This window comes from Lepisosteus oculatus, chromosome 25 (genome assembly GCF_040954835.1).
Source record: "Lepisosteus oculatus isolate fLepOcu1 chromosome 25, fLepOcu1.hap2, whole genome shotgun sequence".
Lineage (NCBI taxonomy): Eukaryota > Metazoa > Chordata > Actinopteri > Semionotiformes > Lepisosteidae > Lepisosteus > Lepisosteus oculatus.
Window position 1 is genome coordinate 12,199,849 of NC_090720.1, and position 20,852 is coordinate 12,220,700.

Below are 20,852 nucleotides of genomic sequence, written 5' to 3' on the forward strand. Positions count from 1 at the left end.
TCACCTCACTGCTGTCTTAAGAACTTATCTATATATGATTAATTTTGCTCATTTCTTCCTACAAATATAGCTTCAATCCACACTAGCATAACAAACAAAAATTAAGAAATTCATTATTAATTGCCTCTGACACAACCCGCTTGATGTATCAGAATAAAAGTCTCAAGGGGAAAATTAACACAGTATGCAGTTGGTAGTTTGACATACTATATATTTGTGGTACTGTAGATGTAACATGCATTATTAGAATATTAGGAAACTTCTAAGTAGTAAGTACCTACTTGTAAGTTATGTGAAAAATAATGTTATTTTGTGTATGGAATTCTGTTTTGCAGACAGACAGAAAGTTGACCTCATCTTCAGAAAGAGACCATGTCTGACCAGGTTAAGACTTCAGGAGCAGCAGACAATATGTGTGAGTATGTAGAGAACTGACATTGTTTCACAGATAAACTGTATTTGCAAATCTACAGGAGCTGTCTGAAGGGATAAAATGGGCACTCAGGGCACCATCAACTCACATGACAGTGAGCTCAAAGGCTGAGACTCCGATATCAATGACTCAGAAATTAATCTTGAATCTGATCTACACGAATTACTCTATAATGTCAAGATTGAAGGTTTCAAAGTTCCAGAATTCTTTAACATGTCATGTAAAAGAAAACACATGAAAGAGCTCTACAGCCAGATAATATTTAGATTCTAAACAGTTCACTTAGAATAATAAATACTGTATGTAAAACAATTTCAAGTTTCTCACTGAATGTTTGATTAATTATTTTCCCACTTTAGGAGGACACCAAATCCTAATAAACCATTACACTCTGTCCTTTTTTCTTATTGCTCTGTTTTCATTAGTTAGATTTTATATTAAATGTATTACTATTATATAATGGTCTTTTAAAGATTAGGATATTTGAAGTTGGTGAAATTGGTTATTTTGTTCACTATTTGATTATATATATTTTTTTTGGGAAAGGTATGGTGCTGTTTGCCATGGAAAGATCAGGGAGTATCAAGATTGGACTGCCCCCAAATAATTACAATGACAACTTTAGTGAATATTCGAAATATGTGGGAAATCTGCAAGGCATCTCTCACGTCGCCTTCAGCCCTCAAGGAACAATGTTTGCAGTCTGTAATGCACAGCTGTATTCTGGGTCTCCTCCAGCGAATCCAGATGAGAACTGGCTGAAGCAGAAAGCTCGGTGTGTAGGAAGGTCTGGGTGGGATCAAGTTCATTCCCTCTTCTTCCATCCAAACGGCACACTCTATGTTGTCATGAAGAGTGGTGAACTTTACAGGGGTCCCCCTCCTGAGAATGAGTACGTGTCCTGGATGTACAGGGTTGCTACGAAGATAGGAACTGGAGGATGGTGCTTCCCTTCTCTGTTCTTTGACCCTGCGGGTATCCTGTACACTGTGACCACAGAAGGGAATCTGCTTAAAGGAAGCCCTCCGAATGATATGAACTACATCTGGAGTAAAAACAGTGAGATTATTGGAACTGGAGGCTGGACAGAACTTACCCATTTCATGGCCTTCTCTCCTGATGGCAATCTGTGGTGTGTCTCCAAGAATGGAGGGAAGATCTACACTGCCCCACCACCCAGGATTGCCAGTGATAACTGGATTGGAAGAGCACAGAATCTTGGATCTGGCTACAATCAATTCCCAATCCTTGCCCTCACGCAAGATAAAACCATAAGTCAAATTTTAAGTTTGGATTTTTCTGTTAAAGATGCAAAGATTCTTTCAAAAGAGCCTCTGATAGTTGGGCAACATGACTGTGACAACTCTACCGGCTCTGTTCCTTACACTGCAACTTTCCAGTAAGTGCTGCATTCTAAGTTGTATTTTCATTTTTCTGTATATCACAAAATACACAATATTTACAAAAATTACACACAAAATACACTGCCAATAGATCTAAAACTTAAATTGTAGGACTGCTGGTAATCATTTGGCAAATTTAACACAAAGATGTTTAAGGGTAACAAAATTTGAATTTAATGATGTCTGAAAATTTATTTTGAGATATTATTAAATGAAAAATCTACCTTTAGATTCATTTCTACATATATGTTCAACTATAACCTGTCAGTAAATCACTTGACTCTCAATTTGACTTTAAACAATTTTAAAAATGTTATAGAAGTGGTTAAGAAGAATCACCACACTGCAACACAACTGGCAGGTGTGAGCCTGTATGGGAGACCTCCAGAGAAAGCTAAGAATGCTGCAGGAAGAGGTGTTAGTGGGACCAGTGGGGGGTGCCCACCCTGCAGTCTGGGTGGGTCCTAATGCCCCAGTATAGTGACGGGGACATTATAATGTGAGACGGATGAGACATAAAACCGATGCCCTGACTCTCTGTGGTCATTACAAATAACAGGGTGATTCTCAAAAAGTGTAGGGGTGTTACCATGGTGTCCTGGACACATTTTAGATGGGAATTTAACAATCATGGTCTCCCAGTAATCTCCATATATGAATTGGCTTCAACTCTCTGTTCTCCTCCCCATTGAGAGCTGCTGTGTGATGAGTGTATTGGTGCACTCTGGCAGAGCTACTCATTGATGGTAGTGGAGGGGAGTCCTTGATACTTGTAATTATTATCTTCATCATCATCATCATCATCAATGTACTGCAATACATTTGAAAAACTACCAACTTACCTTCCTGTCCACTCTATATATGCTGAATTTAATGATGATGTCATGTGGGCATTTTTGGGCTTGAGGAGAATTAGAATGTGTGACAGGAAAGATGAAGGAACACCAGCAGAAGATACAAATATTACTAACATTGCAAAAGAACAGCCAAAAACCTGCAAAGAAACTACTTCGAAACTGTTGAATCCTGAGTTTGACTCTAGCCCAGTCCTCCTCCGTGAGGATTTTGCATGTTCTTCTCATGGTCAATGGCTTTACTTAGATAGATAGATACTTTATTGATCCCGTGAGGGAAATTGCAGATGCACCATCAGCTGTCTGTGTCTGGGAGGTTCCACACCTGGAGAGTGTCAGCAAGTTTGGGTAGCCTTTAGTCAGCCACAATTTGAGCAAGCAGTAACAACATGAGAAAACCCTCTCTTGCCATCTTCACTATCTCTGAAGTTCATGACATTCACCCGGCTGGTATGTCAGGCGAGTACTTACACAATTTCTCCTTCTCCCAGTGTGGTGCAGCCAGGTTGATACAGTCTGCAGCTTTGAAACAAGAAGTTCTAAAATAAAATGTGATTTTTTTCAGGTTTTCTGAAACTGTTACCCTGGAAAGCTCTTTCACCCATTCTCATGGATTTACTGTGGAAGTTGGAGCATCAACAACCTTTAAAGCTGGAATTCCATTGTTGGCTGCAAATGAAACCACAGTCTCTATTAATGCCAGTACTACTCACAACTGGAGTTTTACAGAGACAGAAAGGAAACAGGTACAGTATGTTCCCAGTACTGGATTAAGCTATTGAAGATGAATGGTGCCTTTAAGCCCCCTGGGCTGTTACTCAAAGAAATTGAGCAAGACATCACTGTTTTGAATATGCGGAATGGAAGTAGAAAACAGGGCACTTGACTAACATGGTGACTGTGATACTAGAACACTGTTGTTATGCATATTTTAACTACAACTTAACTCCTTAAATTGCCGTGTTTTTTTATTAAGTTCAAGCACATCTGAAAAAGGCTCTACAGATGAAACACGGTCTCTTTTCTTTCCCTTTCAGTGTGGAATAAACCTTTACCTCTTCCTTTGTTTTTTTATTGCCATAACCAGTGAACTGCTTTAGCTTACTGGTTTTGAATGCTGTATTTGTCCACTGTTTTCTGAAAGCAGAGACCCCAGCCAATGGCTTTTGCTTCTTTCATTGCAGATTGTTAATACATCCAGCCTGAATGCTACAGTGCCCCCTGGGGAGGCTGTGAGATTCAAGGCTGTAGTCCAGAAGGGGATTATTGATGTTCCTTACACAGCGAAGGTGCTCACTGTCTTTGGACACCAGACCACTATCACTGGGACATGGACCGGAGCTTCAGTTTCGAAAGTGGCAATAAAGGAAGAGCCTATTGTTAACTAAAACAGTTTCGTAGTTACATGCATGCAGATACTTTACCTTACAGAGCATTTATATAGGAAAATGCCAGTAATTTAACATTCAAAGCTATTTAGCTTTTGCTGTTATCTAGTAAAAGGGGTATTTCCTTCAACAGCATAAGTTTACTAATTTGCTTAATTTCTCTCGATCAAGGAATTTGTTTGAATAAATTTCTCTTTTAAACTACAATTTGATATGATAATTAGAACTAATTGTATGCCAAGCCATTTGTGTTGGATTGTTTAGAGCTATTGCATTTAATCATCTTCACTATACGGTACTTGGGTTTTTTCCTTAATTTTTGTAATAATTAAAAAAATGATTATGAAATAATTTCATTAAATTATGATAATATTAAATTTCATTTCAATAATCATTTTGGTGCCTGGAACATATTTAGTATTTTTGTAATACTAAATAATGTAAAATGATAAGTGCGTCAATAAAATATTTTAAAGGTGTATGTTTTCTGCTTGTCCCTCTTTTGTCTTGTTGACTACCAGTGTCCAATTCCGGTCCTGCAGAGCCTGAGTGCAGTTTTCTGGGTTACCTCTTTCTAAAGATTGGCATTTAATAAACCAAACCCTGGTTCTTGAAGGCTTAAACGTGAATTCAACTTTTTTAAAGGAGTTTATGATGAAAGCTCAGCTGTCTGTAATTTGTAATTAATCAGGACATCACTTTCTCACTTAACCATCATAGATACTGTACATTATCTCCCTCTGTCCCTTACATTTGTCTTTCGCATCCCTCTTCCACCCCATCTCCACCTCTGCAGCTACCCCTTGGTCAGTGTTCTCTCTGCATGGCCTCCCAGGAGGACTCTAGCCTCCTCCTTCTATGTCAAGAGGTTAACCCTGAGTCAAGTTGGCAAAGTTATCTTAACTTTCATTACTCGACTTAATAGAGTTAAAGACTCTATACGAGATGGTATAATCCGGAAGTGACAGGAGTAGGACATCAGGTAGGACACAGCAGGATCAGGGCGGGTGGAAACACAGGGGGTGGTAACGGCAGTGATCTGGTGCAGGGGGGAGTGCAGGCGCACGAGTCCGAAAGGAAGTCAAGTAGGGGAAATCAGGGCGCAATCCAAGGTCCAGGTGCCAGGAGATCCATCCAAGACAGACACAGGGAACAGGGAACGAGGAATACAGATAGTTAAAACATTGACAGGACAAGGCCCTCCGAGCCCCAGGCTCAGAAGGTCAGGACACCGTGGTGAAGCCTGTGCTCTCGGGCCACTCCTGTGCCCGGTGGTAGGCGGGCATCCAGGCATCCGTCTTCCAAAGCTGAGCCCTGAACTATGGAGACGCCTTGCTTAAGTAGGGAAAACAGGATAAGACACAGCTGGGACAAATAAAACTGGCAACACATTGAAAAAGGTAGGAGCGCCCTATAGAGGAGGGATGATGGCCATCACAATTTCTTAGAAACCAGGATGCTATGAAATGAACGGGAACCTCCCTTTTCTGTAAAATCCATTCACTAACCAGTAGATAGTGTTTGTAACCCAGGGATTCTCTATATAGGAAAACCGAGTTTCCTTAAAGCAGTAGAATGGCAAATTCTCTTAACAAAGTTCAAATACTGAACTTGAATCTAGTCGTAAAATCTGATTAGAACAGGGAGCTTTAGTCTTCTGTCTTCCTCTCTGTCTTCTCATTCTCTTCTCTTCTCTCTGCTCCTACTTTCCTCTTCTCTCTGTATCTGCCAGTTTTTCTTTTTCCACTGTTCCTACAATGAATTTATGGTTTCCACATTATTAGAAACCACTGAAGAACTTAGACCCTGTCCTCTACAGGAAGATCTACTGTTTTATTGAACAAATGCCTCTGGGGTTTCCTTCTTTGGTACATTGGATCAGGGGCATGGAGAGGGCACAAACTATGCATGCCACTCCTCTAAGCCTGATACAGTGATATGCTTTCTCTCCATGAAAGAGAAGGCAAAACTTCATGCTTACTCAGAAGTGCTTCATTTTTAACCACATTGCTTGGTTGTGCACTATAATCTAGATATACTATCTCATGAGAGAGAGGGCAACTCCCTCTCAGTCCTTTGTGAACTGAGTTGCTTAAATTCCTCCCTGCTTTATTTCAGTGCTGCCAATGGGTGGCTTTCATGGTTCAAGGGTATGAATGTTTCCTGGTTGTATATATGGGTAACCTTGTGGTCTAATTTTATTTTGCCACAGCCTCTTGCTAACCAATCTATTGGTGATGGACCGGATTGTGAGAGGATGTCATTTTCCTCTTCATAGCAGGCCGCACTGTCACGCCCGACATCCCTCCCTAGAGGGCGCTCCACTGCTCTCATTATTGTTCGTGTCATTTAGCTCTCCAGGTGTACCCTTTTAGTGTTATTATTTAAAGACCAGCTCCTCCAGTCCTCAGGGCTCATCATTAGGGTAAGATGTCGCGAGGCTCGCCTAGCACCAGGAAACCCTACGTCCGTCTCCTGAGGGCATAGGCCTCATCCCCGACACCTCCCGTTTCCTGAGCCCGGGGTCTGGAGGATCTCGCCCCGTCACTCTTGGACCTCCATGTTTCGTTTGTCCGTGTGCTCCCCCCTCCCGGGGATTTTAACTTTGTCGCGTCCCAGGATGGATTTCCAGTTGATGGACTTTCGGACCGTGCTTTGACCTGCCCTTGGACCCGTTTGGATTTGGATGCCGTTTTGTCTTCCCCGTACACTGTCTCACGGACTGTCACTATTATTTTGTGCACTATTAAACCCCTGTGTGTTCCTTTTTACCACGCCTCCTGTTTTCTCCAGCTCTTACCGCATCGCATACAGTCTTCTACAAGATCTGACACGGATTCCAGTCCGTGTCCGTTACACACACTAGAAAACTTGTTATAATGGATGTATAGCCATTTACTGTAGGTTGTCTGATCACTTCCTTAACTGTGATCTAAATAATAGAAAGCATTTCTGTGATGCAACCCATTGATCTTTCATTGTTGAATGTATTCATAGGTGTTTTGCTGTTTGGTGTGGAGAGCTCAGGACTGGCCCAGTTGACTACAACGAAAGCTTCTATTATCATGCTAAACAAGTCCTATGCAGGGTCTCCTCCAGTGAATCTGGATGAAGACTGGCTGATGACTAAAATGAAAAAAGTTGGCAAAGGAGAATAGGATCAGTTTCACTTCCTCTTCTTCCATCCAGGAGGCAGCCTCTAAGATGTGGTAAAAAGTGGTGAATTTTACAAAGGTCCCCCTCCTGAGATTTTTATGCATACAAGCATTGTATCTAATAAGTCACTTTACACTTATTATAATGTAGACCAAGATGGCTGTGTAACATACATTTTGTATTCAGATTCAAGTTTAAAAAATTGTTCCTATAAAATGAGATGGCTTGAAGTTAGTTCAGTACATTTTCACCTTCCATGTCATATCAATTTTGATGCTTCCCTGACTCTTTGCTTTGCCATAGTATTTCATTACAAAGTTAATGTCCCGGAGTGCATAAAACAGCTTGCAGTTTTGTATTTCAGTAGGATATGTAAGAAACAATGTTCATTATACCACCCCACAAATTGCACAATGTCCCATTCTTTTTATTTAGTTAAGTTTTGTTGTGTTATTCCAACATTAGAAAAAGGGGTCAAGCCACTACCTGTAGTGGTTTTTAAAATAGACATTTGGCAAAATACATGCATCATTTTACATGGACATACACAACACATATGGTACACATCATTTCAAACTGCAGGTAATTGCTCGCTGTTGTACTGCCCAGTTTATAGAAACTCTATATGCTTATAGAAAGTCTAAACACCGTTTCCAACTTAAAACATTTTGCGAAATTGCAAACAAGACACATTCAATCAGAATGTATTTCACGTTCATTTCGATATTGTTACACACAACCCCAAGTGAAAGACAAACATTTTGAAAAGTTGTTGCAAATGAAAATCTCGGAAAATGGATTTTATAACTGTACACACCCCTTTAACAGTAACAGGACTTGTAAATTAGGAAGGAATTCACTGTGTATTGTTTCGGTACACTTGCTTGGACTCTAACTGCCTTCACCTCACTGTTGTGTTTTAAGATCTTCCCTACAGTACGTATGACTAATTCTGATCATTTTGTTCTGCATTTAAAGCCTCAACGCTTTTTTACCCCAGTGATCGCCCTGCGTTTGCTGCTTCCTGAACCCGCACTAGTTTAACAGCTGCTTCTGACAAAATCCGTCTGTGTGATGTATCAGAATAACGGTGTCAAGGGGAAGATTCATCTGTACTTCAAACTTGGAAAAATGATCTATCTGTGGCTTATATATTTATTGGGTAATATTAAAAAAATATCATTACATACACACGTATTACAAAGCGCCCCTTTAATTTGTTAGCAATGTAATTCGGGACTTCTATTAAACATTTAGTATTTTGTAAATTTGGAAAAAACACACAGTAAAGCTCAATTTAACAATAAATGCAGTACAGAATCACAAGCTCAAGGGCGCTACGGACCGCAATCCTGTCTCATAATCACTGGCTCACCGGGTTTGTGGAGACCTGTGATGTGGAATGAGACTCTCAGTACACAGTCCGCGCACTGACTTGTCCACACGTATATATTTATATACAGCTCACATTCGTAAACTGAGCATTTCAAACTGTGCCATGTAGCAACACTGAAGTCAAGAGGAGTTGATCTTCAGAATTGTAACTGTCCGGGTTTATCTAGAATTATTGTCCCGTGTCTAAAGAATCAAAACGTAGGCAAACTTAGGCAGAGGGAGTAACTCTTCTCTGTTTTATCATGATATATTTTTGTCCATGGTTGAATTGCAGCCTGAACAGTGTTTTGGCTGCTTTCCTCTGTTTCACACACACACTGTGCTGCCTGCTCACACTGTCCTGTGCCACAGTACAGCACATGTCTGACTCCTGCCTTATCTAGCACTGCTTTACCATCTCCAGCAGTAAAGTATTATAGGCTCATGTTAAAAGCAATAAATGGAGGGTGTTAAATAGATGCATCTATTCCAAAAGCACCACCAAATGAATCAGCTTTGCATAAAGTGTCCCTTGTGATAAACAGTTCCATGGTTATATTTCAGGTCGGATACCAGGATTACTATCAGCACCACCAGAGTTTCTAATTAAGAACCTTATATTACATTCTCACGCAACTTCAGATCAGTTTTCACATTTCTGAAAACCTATAGAGAAATGTCCTATAATTTTTCTTGAACTTCTCTCCACTCGCCCTAGTTTCTTTGACACACAGGACTGCAGGATCAGGGGAATACCACCATTGGGCCTGTGAAAGCACTTGTGTGTGTTCTTTATGTGCAAATTGTGACTATTCTGTCAAAAGGAGCTTTGCCTGTAGGTTTAATCAGAGTGTCTTAATTAAAAAAAATTGTATGAACTGTTTAATATACAGTATGATTCCAATTAAAGCATTACTAACCAATTAAAGGATCACTGTGCAGTACATGGGTGAAATAATGAACATCCTTTTTTATACATCCTAATTTTAGGATTGAGGATAAATTTAATTAACTAAAAAAAATTACAACTGTTTTTTGGATTACATCCTGGAAATTGTTTTGGCTGCTTTCCCCTGTTTAATACACACTGTGCTGCCTGCTCACACTGTCCTGTGTCACAGTACAGCACATGTCTGACTCCTGCCTTGTCTAGTTTACCATTTCCATCTGTAACTTATTAGACTCCTGTTATGGTGGGGTGAGGTTGTTATAAAAGCAAAATTACCAGCAAAAACCACTGTAATTTAACTTTTGACTGTAGTGTAATCTGCAAAGGATTCCAACTCTCATGGATTACTGTAATACAGTATGAAAATTAGTACTATTAGCCTAAAATTAGAAAGTGATGCATGAGGTTTCTTAGACTATCTATTGGCTTGACAATAGGACCTCACAGGCTGTAACTCAACCACAGGCAAAGTATGACATGAGAGAACACAGAGGTCCCTCCAAACTGACTATGTCTATGTTTTGAATTTTTAGAGACGGGTGAATAATTCTAGATAAACCCAAACAAACAGCCCCAGTTTTGAAGATTAACTCCCCTTGACTTTAATTATGTTACTACATAGTACTGCACATCTGCTGACAGATGGGGGTACAATGTTAAAAAACATGGAATTCAATTCAATTCAGCTTTGTTTGACATTATACTTATGCGGCTGCACAGTATAGTGAAAAGTGTTTCTCATTAGTCACTCAGGTGCAGTATATAAATAGAAGAGAAGACAGGACAATAGACTGTAACACAATAACAGTGTAACTAAATGAAAGTGTAATCAAACTCTGCATATAAGCAAACAGAGAAAGGAATACAACAGGACAAATACAGTGCAAAAGTAATTCGTGGAACAGTACAAAAATAATATGGTGATTAATAAATATTACATCTAGTACAGTTTTAAGTACAATTTCGGCTTACATTCAGTTGTCGTGTATGTAGTGGTGTTGGAGTACAGTCATTGTGGGTACAGGAAGAAGTTAGGAGAGATCATAGTATGATGGGAGGGAGTGGGGGAGTCACCAGTTTGAAGGCTCTGGGGAAGAAGCTATTTTGGAGTCTAGTTGTGTGTGACTGGAGCGTCTGGATCCTTCTGCCAGATGCGGTGCAGCTGCCATACCAGACTGTGATGCAGCTGGTCAGTATGCTCTTCACCGTACATCTGTAGAAGTTGGTGAGGATCTGTGGAGGCAGGCGTATTTTCTTCAGCCTTCTCAGGAAGTACAGCCGCTGTTGTGCCTTCTTGATGAGACTGGAGGTGTTGAGTGCCCATGTGAGGTCCCTAGAGATGTGAACACCTAGGAATTTGAAGTTATTCACCATCTCCACCGCAGACCCTTTGATGTAGATGGGGGAGTGGACTTTTCCTTATCTCCTGAAGTGTAAGATCAGCCCTTTGGCTTTGCTGATTTTGAGACATAGGTTGTTGGTCTGGCACATAGATGTCTTATCTCCTCCCTGTAGGCAGTCTCATGGTTGTCAGTGATCAGGCCCACGACTGTGGTATCGTCAGCATACTTGATGATGTTTGTGCTGAACTTGGCAGTAGTTGTGGGTGAACAGGGAGTAAAGCAGTGGGCTGAGCACATACTGTAGCCTTCAGGGGCACCGGTGTTCAGGGTGAGCGTGTTGGAGGTGAGGTTGCCAATCCTGACAGTCTGGGGTCTTCTGGTGAGGAAGTCTAGGATCCTGCTACAGAGGGTAGTATCTAAACCTAGAGTCCTGAGTTTGGTAGAACGTTTTATGGGTATGATGGTGTTAAATCCTGAGCTAAAGTCAATGAACAGCATTCTTGTATGGGTGTTCCTTTTATCCAGGTGGGTAAGTGTGGTGTGTAAAGCTATAGAGATTGCATCCTCCGTGGAGCGGTTTGTGCGATATGCAAACTGGAGAGGATTAAGTGTTTTTGGAATGCTGGCTTTAATGTGTGGAATAAGCAGATTTTCAAAGCACTTCATTATGATGGGGGTGAGTGCAATTGGACGGTAGTTGTTCAGGCATGTGGGTGCTGATTTAAAAAAAAAAAGGATTCTCTGCTCTGAGAGAGCAGTTTCAGTTTTTACACAGCCAATTCTGAAACTGATGTTTCTCCAGGTCCTTTCCAGCAGGAATCATGGTTTTAAGGAGTAAAAAGTTTCAAGAGGTTCCAGAAACATGGCCCTCCATGCAGTAGTATAGTTTGGAATAAATCCAATGTAATAACCCCATTTCTGTTTTTGATTCATGGAGTTGTAAAGGAATTTAATAACAGGAATTTATCAGGTCCCATTGGAGGACAATATTTATACTGTAAATTTATGGGAAGCTGCATCGTGTGAATTGGCTGAGAAAGTGAAATCACAGCCAGAACAGCTAAAATGAGGATGTTTGGCCAAGAACTTCCTCATGCTTCGGTCGTCTCTTTGTATCAGCAAAGTGAAGGGCATACAACCTTCCTCTGCAAGAGCAATCATTGTATAACTCAAGATCTGGACAAAACTGATCTAGTGTAATGAAACCAGGCCCTGAATTGACCAGCAATCTTCTAAAGAAGTGTTTCTCATGTCTGGCTTCTCAGAGATCTCCCTTAAACCTCTGGCGAAAACATTGCAGCATGCCATATTCAACTGGATTACTCTCCAAACGCTTATAGTGCAGTCCGTAAATACATTATTTGGACAGTGACAATTTTAGTTGTTTTGGCTCTGTACACCAGCACATTGGATTTAAAATGAAACAATGGCAACGAGTTTAAAGTGCAGAATGTCAGCTTAAATTCGAGGGTATTTACATATGTATTGGGTGAACCATATAGGAATCACAGTTCTTTTTATACACATTTCCCCCCATTTCATGGACCAAAAGTAATTGGAAATTGATGACTGCCTGAAATCTGTGACTCATACAGATCACCAGACGTTTGGTATCTTTCCTTGTGATGCTCTGCCAGGCCTGTAATTCCGCCATTTTCATTCCTGATTGTTTGGGGGCTTTTTCCTTTCAGTCTTGTCTCCAGTAAGTGACATGCATGCTCAATGGGATTCAGGTTGGATGATTGACTTGGCCAGTCAATAACATTCCACTTTTTGGCCTGAAAAACTCCATGTATGCTTTAGCAGTATGCTTGGGGTCGTTGTCCTGCTGTAATGAGAGCCAGCAGCCATGTCACCCTGCAACTCACAACTGGCAGCCTACTGAAGCTAAGCAGGTGTGATTCTGGTCAATACCTGGATGGGAGACCTCCTGGGAAAAACTAAGGTTTCTGCTGGTAGAGGTGTTAATGAGGCCAGCAGGCCAGCGGTCCATGTGGGTCCTAATGCCCCAGTATAGTGACAGGGACACTATGCTGTAAACAAGCGCCGTCTTTCTGGTGAGATGTAAAACCAAGGTCCTGACTCTCTGTGGCCATTAAAAATCCCAGGGTGTTTCTTGAAAAGAGAAGGGGTGTAACCCCAGTGTCCTGGCCAGATTTTCCATGCCTCCTAATAATCCTCCTCTATGAATTGGCTACATTACTTTGTTCTCCTCCCCCCCACTGACGGCAGGCGGAGCGACAAGCCAGTTGGAGTATTCTGGGTGGCATTTAATGGCAACGTCAGTTCAAAGATTTGGTTCAAACCACCAAATGGAGACGGGTGTGCTGACAAGCGGACCCTGCTGATGCGGGATTAACGCTAGGATGAGAGAGATTGTCCTGCTGCAATGAGTTTTGAAACATTTGATTGGATCTGAGCAGATTAGCTGCTTCTGTACACTTCAGTATTCATCCTGCTGGTGCCATCTGCAGTCACATTAATAAAGACAAGTGAGCCAGATCCACTGGCATCCAAATATGCCCAAACTATGAAACTACCTCCACCATGTTCCACAGATGAGGTGGTATGTTTTATCATGAGCAGTTCCATTTTTTCTCCCCACTTTTTTCTTTCCATCACTCTGGTACAGGTTAATCTTTGTCTCATCTGTCCATAAAGCTTTGTCCCAGAACACTAGAGGCTTTTTATGTGCTTTTTAAGCAAACCATAACCTGGCCTTTCCTACCAGCGGTTTGCATCATGTAGTGAACTCTCTGCCATTATGCTGGTGTATTCTTTTCTTTATGGTAGTCTTAAACACATCTACAGTATACCTTCATCCTGGAGTGTTGCCAACCTGTTCAACAGTCGAAAAGGGGCTTTTCTTCACAATTGAAAGTATTCTTCACTCATCCACTACTGTGGTCTTCCAGGTTACTTGCTATTGCTAAGATTATGAGTGCATTCTTGCTTCTATAAATGTGCCAAACAGTTAATTGACACACCTAATGTTTTGGCTATGTCTGATTTTTCAGCCTCCTGATGGCCCACTTTAATGGCAAAAACACTTCTTCGGTCCTTGTGTTTAGAGAGGACAGCAACAGACTCCAGATGCAAATGCCACATCTAGAATCAACTCTAGAACTTTTGTTAGCTCTCTTGTGCATGAACTCATAATGCAACACACAGATGGCCAAGAAACAACTAGGCAGCCAATTGTCCAATTACTTCTGGTCCCCTAAAATGGGAGGACTATGTCTAAAAGGGCTGTGATTCCTATATGGTTCACCCAATAGGGATGTAAATACCCTCCAATTAAAGCTTACATTCTGCACTTTAACCTCAGTCATTTCAAATCCAATGTGCTGCTGTACAGAGCCAAAACAACAATTGTGTCACTGTCCAAATATTTACGGACAGCACTGTATATTGTATTTGTATTCTTAGATCGCACAAAAGCAGATAATGATGAACAAATACAACTTCACAACTGCTAGTATTTGCCCATTAATTGAATAATATGCTTCATACAGGTCTTTGCCAGATCTATGGCTACTTTTTGAGGTCAAGGATTTCTTCCTTTATTCCCACTCTGGACACTGAAGCTCCAAGCCATCTTCCAGTAACAACCGTCTCATATCCAAAGATGGTGATCACCTTTGCTTTGTAAGGAACAATCTGAAGTGTGATGATACAGTATGTCTGTTTTTTTTCTCCTGAGCACCTTGTATGAAAAACAAAATTCTTTATGGCATTCATTTAATTTTATTTTACAAATATATTAAATTTGTTTTTACCTGTATGTTTATATCTGGAAAACGCAAACTGTTTTATTGAGAAATATTTATGTCTTCATAATCTTATAGCTAGATACAGTAGGGGCATCACGTTATGTAATGAGGTCAATGTTGCCTTAATTTCCCCCCCCAAAAATGGAATTATACTTGATATCTTTCAAAAAAGTATGAGAGGGGGGTGTTGCCTGTGCCCTAGCTAATCTCCACTCTGGTTTGGTCCAAATGGGATTACTTAAAAAAGGTTCCAACTTAAACGCTTACCCTTTAAAGCGCTTTGAGTTCTTCCAGAATGAAAAGCACTATATGTTATGGCTGCAGCTGGACTCATTATCCAATTTCTCTTACACACCCCTTCCTTCACTATTTCAACAATCAGTTCACCCAGTTACATTGCTTGGTATTAGGATCTCTTCTACCTCCTGAGCTCACCTCGCCCTTTCCTCCTCAGTACCCTTTTCTACCTGCTCTGGACTCCCTCAACGTCGCCTCTTTGGTTTAAATTTTGGATTTCTCACTTTTGCCTCACCCCTATCAGATTTGTTTGCCTCTCCTCTTGCCTCCTACCTGGTCTTGACCCTGCCTGGGATAACTGACCACTCTCCCTCCTCGCCTGCCTTGGATACTTCAGCTACCTCGCCTGGAGACCCGCACAGGGTTCGTAAATTACATCGTTCTTACAGAATACCCAACCTGCTACATGAATCCCGCGGATCAGGACGATCCTTTTTCCATTCTCTTACACTATATAAATGTAAGGAATTATGATTGTAATTGAGGGCATTAGTAGTTTAGGTCAGTAGAGACACTGGAGACAGCAGAATAGAGTTGATCAGATGTATCACAGTGCTGGGAGACCACCCTCTCCCTGTATGTTGTGTAAAGAGAGTTGTCAGCAAAACAGGGAATTACAGGTCTTTACAAGGACATGAGCACAGGGGTGTGTGCAGTGTTATTCATTTATTTAAGACGGGAAGGTTTTTCGCAAATTATACGTTTTTCTGCATAGTAAAATATAAACAAATTGGTTCATGTAAAAGAAATTTACATATCATCACACTTCAGATTGAGCAACTTCTGCCTGAGGGCCTGGGATGTGCTTAAAATAAGCTGCATAAAACAGAGAAGATCAGTCAGCAGCACAGTTCTGAGAAACCGATGGCCTTTAAGATTGCCGCTCCTATGTGATGGCCCCGAGGCAGGACCACAGGGGAGCAGTGCTTCTCTACAGGAAGTACTGTACTTGTCTTTGAGAGACAACAGCTGTCAAGCTTGAGCGCTGGTGGCTATCTTCCAACACAAAGTTTCAAAGCAGCTTTTCAGAACACAAGGTGAGCGAAACTCCTAATCTGACACCATCGTAAAATAGCACTTACAACTTCTGTGGGTTAATCAGAAACTGAATGTTTGCTTAAAGGAAAAGACACCTCTCAGGATGACCTGGTGGAATAATTGAAAGAAGTGTTGGAGTGTGTGTCTACTTATTAGCTTAGCAATCAAACATCCACTACCAACTCTCTCCATCACACAGGTCCACACCAACAGATCAGCCTTTAAACCATCGATCTCCTGTCTAAGGAAGGCTGGTGGTTCCACTGCTGACAAGATGAGGAAGACCAAGCTGTGTAGGAGACTAAGTATGTGTAATGTTCTGCTGCTTCAGGTAGTGTAAGCCATAGCCCATTTTCAAAAATAAACCAAGAGCAGGCAGGAATCAGGGAGCAAAGTGTGTGCAGCCAGCAGGGGACAGCACGTGAAATTCGGCCCATAGGCTGAATCCAAAGTAGATGATTTTCAAAGCCGGAATGCCACTAAAGAGCAGCACAAAGGCTCAGCAGATTTCATCATATTATACAGTATGCTATACATAAACTCCAATTTACTGTAACTGTTCTTTCCTTTTAAAGTCTTCAGTCTGGGAATCAAGTTTTTGAATTAATTTTTAACTTTAAAAAAGATGTGTCTAAGTCATAAATGTTCTAATTTTGCAACATGGAACACAACAAGAATGAACTACAAGAAAGAGCTCTATAGAGAAATGCAAACAGCAGAAGGGATCGACTGCCGAGACAGAGAGCCGTGGAGAACAGTTGGTGCCTGAGACCACCTTTGCTGAGTGGATTATGGAAGGAGGGGCTCGTGTAGTCCCCAGCTGGGACTCAGTTAAGGACCTGATAGGCCTGATCTCGGACTTCATGCAACCAACCGGCAGTCCCTTTAAGAAGGTATAGACCACATCCAATCAGATAACCACTCACCTTACCTGTCCACCACCACACCTCCAAACCCCAGCATACTTTAGGGCTGTCTGCAGTAACCCCAGCGCTCAGTATTGGGTTTAAATTCCTGTTGAGCTCTACTCATTCCTTATGTTTTGTCTTGGATTAGGCTTTCCTGGTTTTCGGAACTCGTTCCTTTTAGACTGCGGTTTAAGGACTTCACTTCTGGCTTATTGCTCTCATCTACTGTATCGGCTACCTGGGCTTTTGGGTTTCTGCTCTCTTTTCGACCACAATGTCTGCACTACACTTCTGGCTTTGTGTTTCTCGCCATCTGGAAATTTTCTCACCGATCTAACTCTGCTCAGGATCCAATACTCTACTATTTCGGTTCTTCTCTTGAGAAGCCACAGCCTGCGAAATTGAACTCTGCTGTGGCAGTGGCATCACTTTATGTAACAAGCTCCATGTCGCCTTAATTAAAAAAAAAATGGAATTATACTTTATATCTTTCCAAAAAGTATGAGAGGGGGGTGTTGCCTGTGCCCTAGCTAAATTCCTGTCTGGTTTGGTCCAAACGGGCTTTCTTAAAAAAGGTTCCGACTTAAGCACTTACCCTTCAAAGCACTTTGAGTTCTTCTAGAATGAAAAGCACTATATGATACGGCTGCAGCTGGTCTCAATCAAGCCCTCATTATCCAATTTCCCTTACACACCCCTTCCTTCACTTTTTCAACAATCAGTTCACCCAGTTACATTGCTTGGTATTAGGATCTCTTCTACCTCCTGAGCTCACCTCGCCCTTTCCTCCTCAGTACCCTTTTCTACCTGCTCTGGACTCCCTCAACGTCGCTTCTTTGGTTTTAATTTTGGATTTCTCACTTTTGCCTCACCCCTATCAGATTTGTTTGCCTCTCCTCTTGCCTCCTACCTGGTCTTGACCCTGCCTGGGATAACTGACCACTCTCCCTCCTCGCCTGCCTTGGATACTTCAGCTACCTCGCCTAGAGACCCGCACAGGGTTCGTAAATTACATCGTTCTTACAGAATACCCAACCTGCTACATGAATCCCACGGATCAGGACGATCCTTTTTCCATTCTCTTACACTATATAAATGTAAGGAATTATGATTGTAATTGAGGGCATTAGTAGTTTAGGTCAGTATAGACACTGGAGACAGCAGAATAGAGTTGCTCAGCTTTATCACAGTGCTGGGAGACCACCCTCTCCCTGTATGTTGTGTAAAGAGTGTTGTCTTTACAAGGAGACGCGCACAGGAGTGTGTGCAGTGTTATTCATTTAGTTAAGACTAGAAGGCTTTTCGCAAATTATACGTTGTTCTGCATAGTAAAATATAAAAAAATGGTTTATGTAAAAGAAATTCAGTGAGGTTTATGTGACTTGAAATGGTGTTCTTCAGTGAAAATAAACTAAAAAAACAGGCTCCCTCCCCAAGCCCCCCCTTACTCCTCCATGACCTCTGTTTCTGTCCGGAACATTCCAAGTGCCATTGTTTAGCAACCAAGATATCTGTCACTTGGAGCCTCAGAAACCTTCATATTTGTTTTTTTATTGTTAAATATTTCATATTGACTTATTTATAAGATATTAAAAACTCAATCTGAAATTCTTCTTCATACCTTGTCAAGAATTAATTTAAGTACAGCAGCATCACATGTGTAGAACATCTATTTCCCAACCTCTAGGGGTACACAGGGAAGTGTATACTACCTGGGAAAATCCAAATGTCTTTATCATGAGGAAAAATAGACCGATAATCTAGTATACTGCATCACATTCATTGGTTGATCCATACTCCATGATCCACGAAGGAGTGTGTAAGTTACTCATTTTTGCTGCCACCTGATCTGTTTTATGTAGTAATTTACCTTTTAAAGATCAATCCAGCCCCCTGGAAAAAGTTACAGTACTCAATCTTAGTTACTCAGATAATTCAGGTTTTCTTCTGAGTACCTTGTTTAAAAAAGATTGCTTACCTAAAAAAATACAGTGCCTAACAAATGCAATCAGACCATTCTTGTTGTGTCCCATATTGCAAATTTAGAAAATCTATGACTTAGACACATCTTTTTTTTAAACTTTAAAATTAATTCAAAAACTTGATGCCCAGACTGAAGACTTTAAAAAGAAAGATTTGTTACAGTAAATGGGAGTTTATGTATAGCATACTGTATATTATGATTAAATGACGTCAAGAATTTATTATGAATTACTGACAGATGATTCTTATTGAACTTGGTTTTTGACAACTGTCTCAAACATCTGCTATAAACTCCATTTCACTAGGAATAATAATAATAATAATAATAATAATAATAATAATAATAATAATAATAATAATAATAATAATTGCTTACACTTATATAGCGCTTTTCTGGACACTCCACTCAAAGCACTTTACAGGTAATGGGGACTTCCCTCCACCACCACCAATGTGCAGCATCCACCTGGATGAATAACACAAACAACCACGAACTAAGCTTATTGAAGAATAAACCTATTACTTGTTCCTTTGCAGCCTACACATGCTGATGCAGATACCCACCTGAATTATTATCTTCTAGATTTCTTTTTGCTTTCTTTTGCTTTTCTTGTAACGCACTTTGAGAAGATACTCAGACTGTCTCTGATGCTTTTATCTCCCCTCTTGTAAGCTTACGTCCTGCAATTGTTGTTTTATTTGGTTGAGCAGTTTGAAATGTTTTTGAGTTGTGTGGAGCTCTCTGTTGCAGTTTGTGGATAAGTTTCCGTTAATGTGACTTTCTGTTTTTTTCTGATTGCTTTCGGGGAGAGTGTGATGGGAAAAGAGGGACTATCAAGAAGAGAAAGAACGAGAACGCGGCAGGTGTAAATGTTATTGTTCAGCAATAAACCTTTACAGGAATATCTGTCTCCATGCAGTTCCCGTCCGTACAGGCAGAGTGTTTAACCACCACCGCACAAACCCTACAGTTACACCCACGTGATATCCCTCCATTATACCCAAGCACCTAGTCTTCTTCAAACCAAGCCACTCTAGAGATCTTCATGGTCATTTTCAAATCATTTCATCTTCTGCTTTCCACTTCCTTCATATCTGAAGCTTCTGCGGTGAAGCCAACTCGTGTTGTGTACCCTTTTCCTACTCATTCTGAGTCTCGTCCATCCAAATGTCAGTTGGTTTATCTCTCCACTCTGATTGAGATTCCCAAACTAGCCTCTGAATTGCTCCATCTCCTTGGCTCCAGATCAACTCACTGTTTACTTTATGGCCTTTCAGCTGTAATATTTGCAATCTGTGACCTCCAACAGCAAGACCATAGACGCTGTACCTAGTGTTGAAGTTGACAAGGTCATGGCATGCCTCTTTGATTCACTTCCTTTTCCCATTTACTATTATCAGCCCCATTGGGATTGCCATTCAAAAATATTCTGGAGAAAAGATCTTGATAATTGATGTACTGGCCCCCGTCCCCCATATGTCCTCTGTACCAAGCACCAACAGCCTCATTGGGAAACCAAGTACTGTATGTCATCACAAAAATCCTGCTGTACTCAAATGAAGGGAAATGTTCAAAACAAATAAACTGATTATTATATAAATGAATCTTCTAAATTGAATATTATATAAATAGTATTATACAAAAAGTTAGAAAATAGATGTATGGATTATACACTTAACCCTTTAATTACAAAGGGACCCTACCATTTTGAATTATAGTTCCTGATTGTGACAAAAGAAATAGTTCTATTAAATTAGACTCTGTATCATACATATGTTTCCTTGTGAACTCATTGACAAATGGTATTAATGGATATGTTTAAATTAAGGGAGGAATTTACTGTTTGCATTTGTCTTAAGATAATACATTTGTCATTCATGTTGGGTATGATTTGGTTTAGTTTTTATTCAATTTTTTATGTTACATATTAAAAACATTTTGAACATGTTGTT

General features: G+C 40.6%; 1 protein-coding gene across 2 annotated transcripts in view; it reads left to right on the top strand.

Annotated features, from left to right (window-relative positions):
• Nucleotides 1-321: 321 nt before the first annotated feature.
• Nucleotides 322-20,852, top strand: part of LOC107075487 (tachylectin-2-like) — a 57,211-nt gene continuing 36,680 nt past the window's right edge. Inside the window, exons 1-4 of one of the 2 annotated variants that reach the window (XM_069183905.1) lie at nt 322-415; nt 980-1,832; nt 3,256-3,436; nt 3,875-4,388. In XM_069183905.1, coding sequence (XP_069040006.1) covers nt 373-415; nt 980-1,832; nt 3,256-3,436; nt 3,875-4,078 — 1,281 coding nt within the window. In that variant the 5' untranslated portion in view covers nt 322-372 and the 3' untranslated portion in view covers nt 4,079-4,388. Of the gene's footprint in view, nt 416-979; nt 1,833-3,255; nt 3,437-3,874; nt 4,389-20,852 lie in introns of those variants that run through there. The other variant, XM_069183902.1, reaches the window with a different exon arrangement.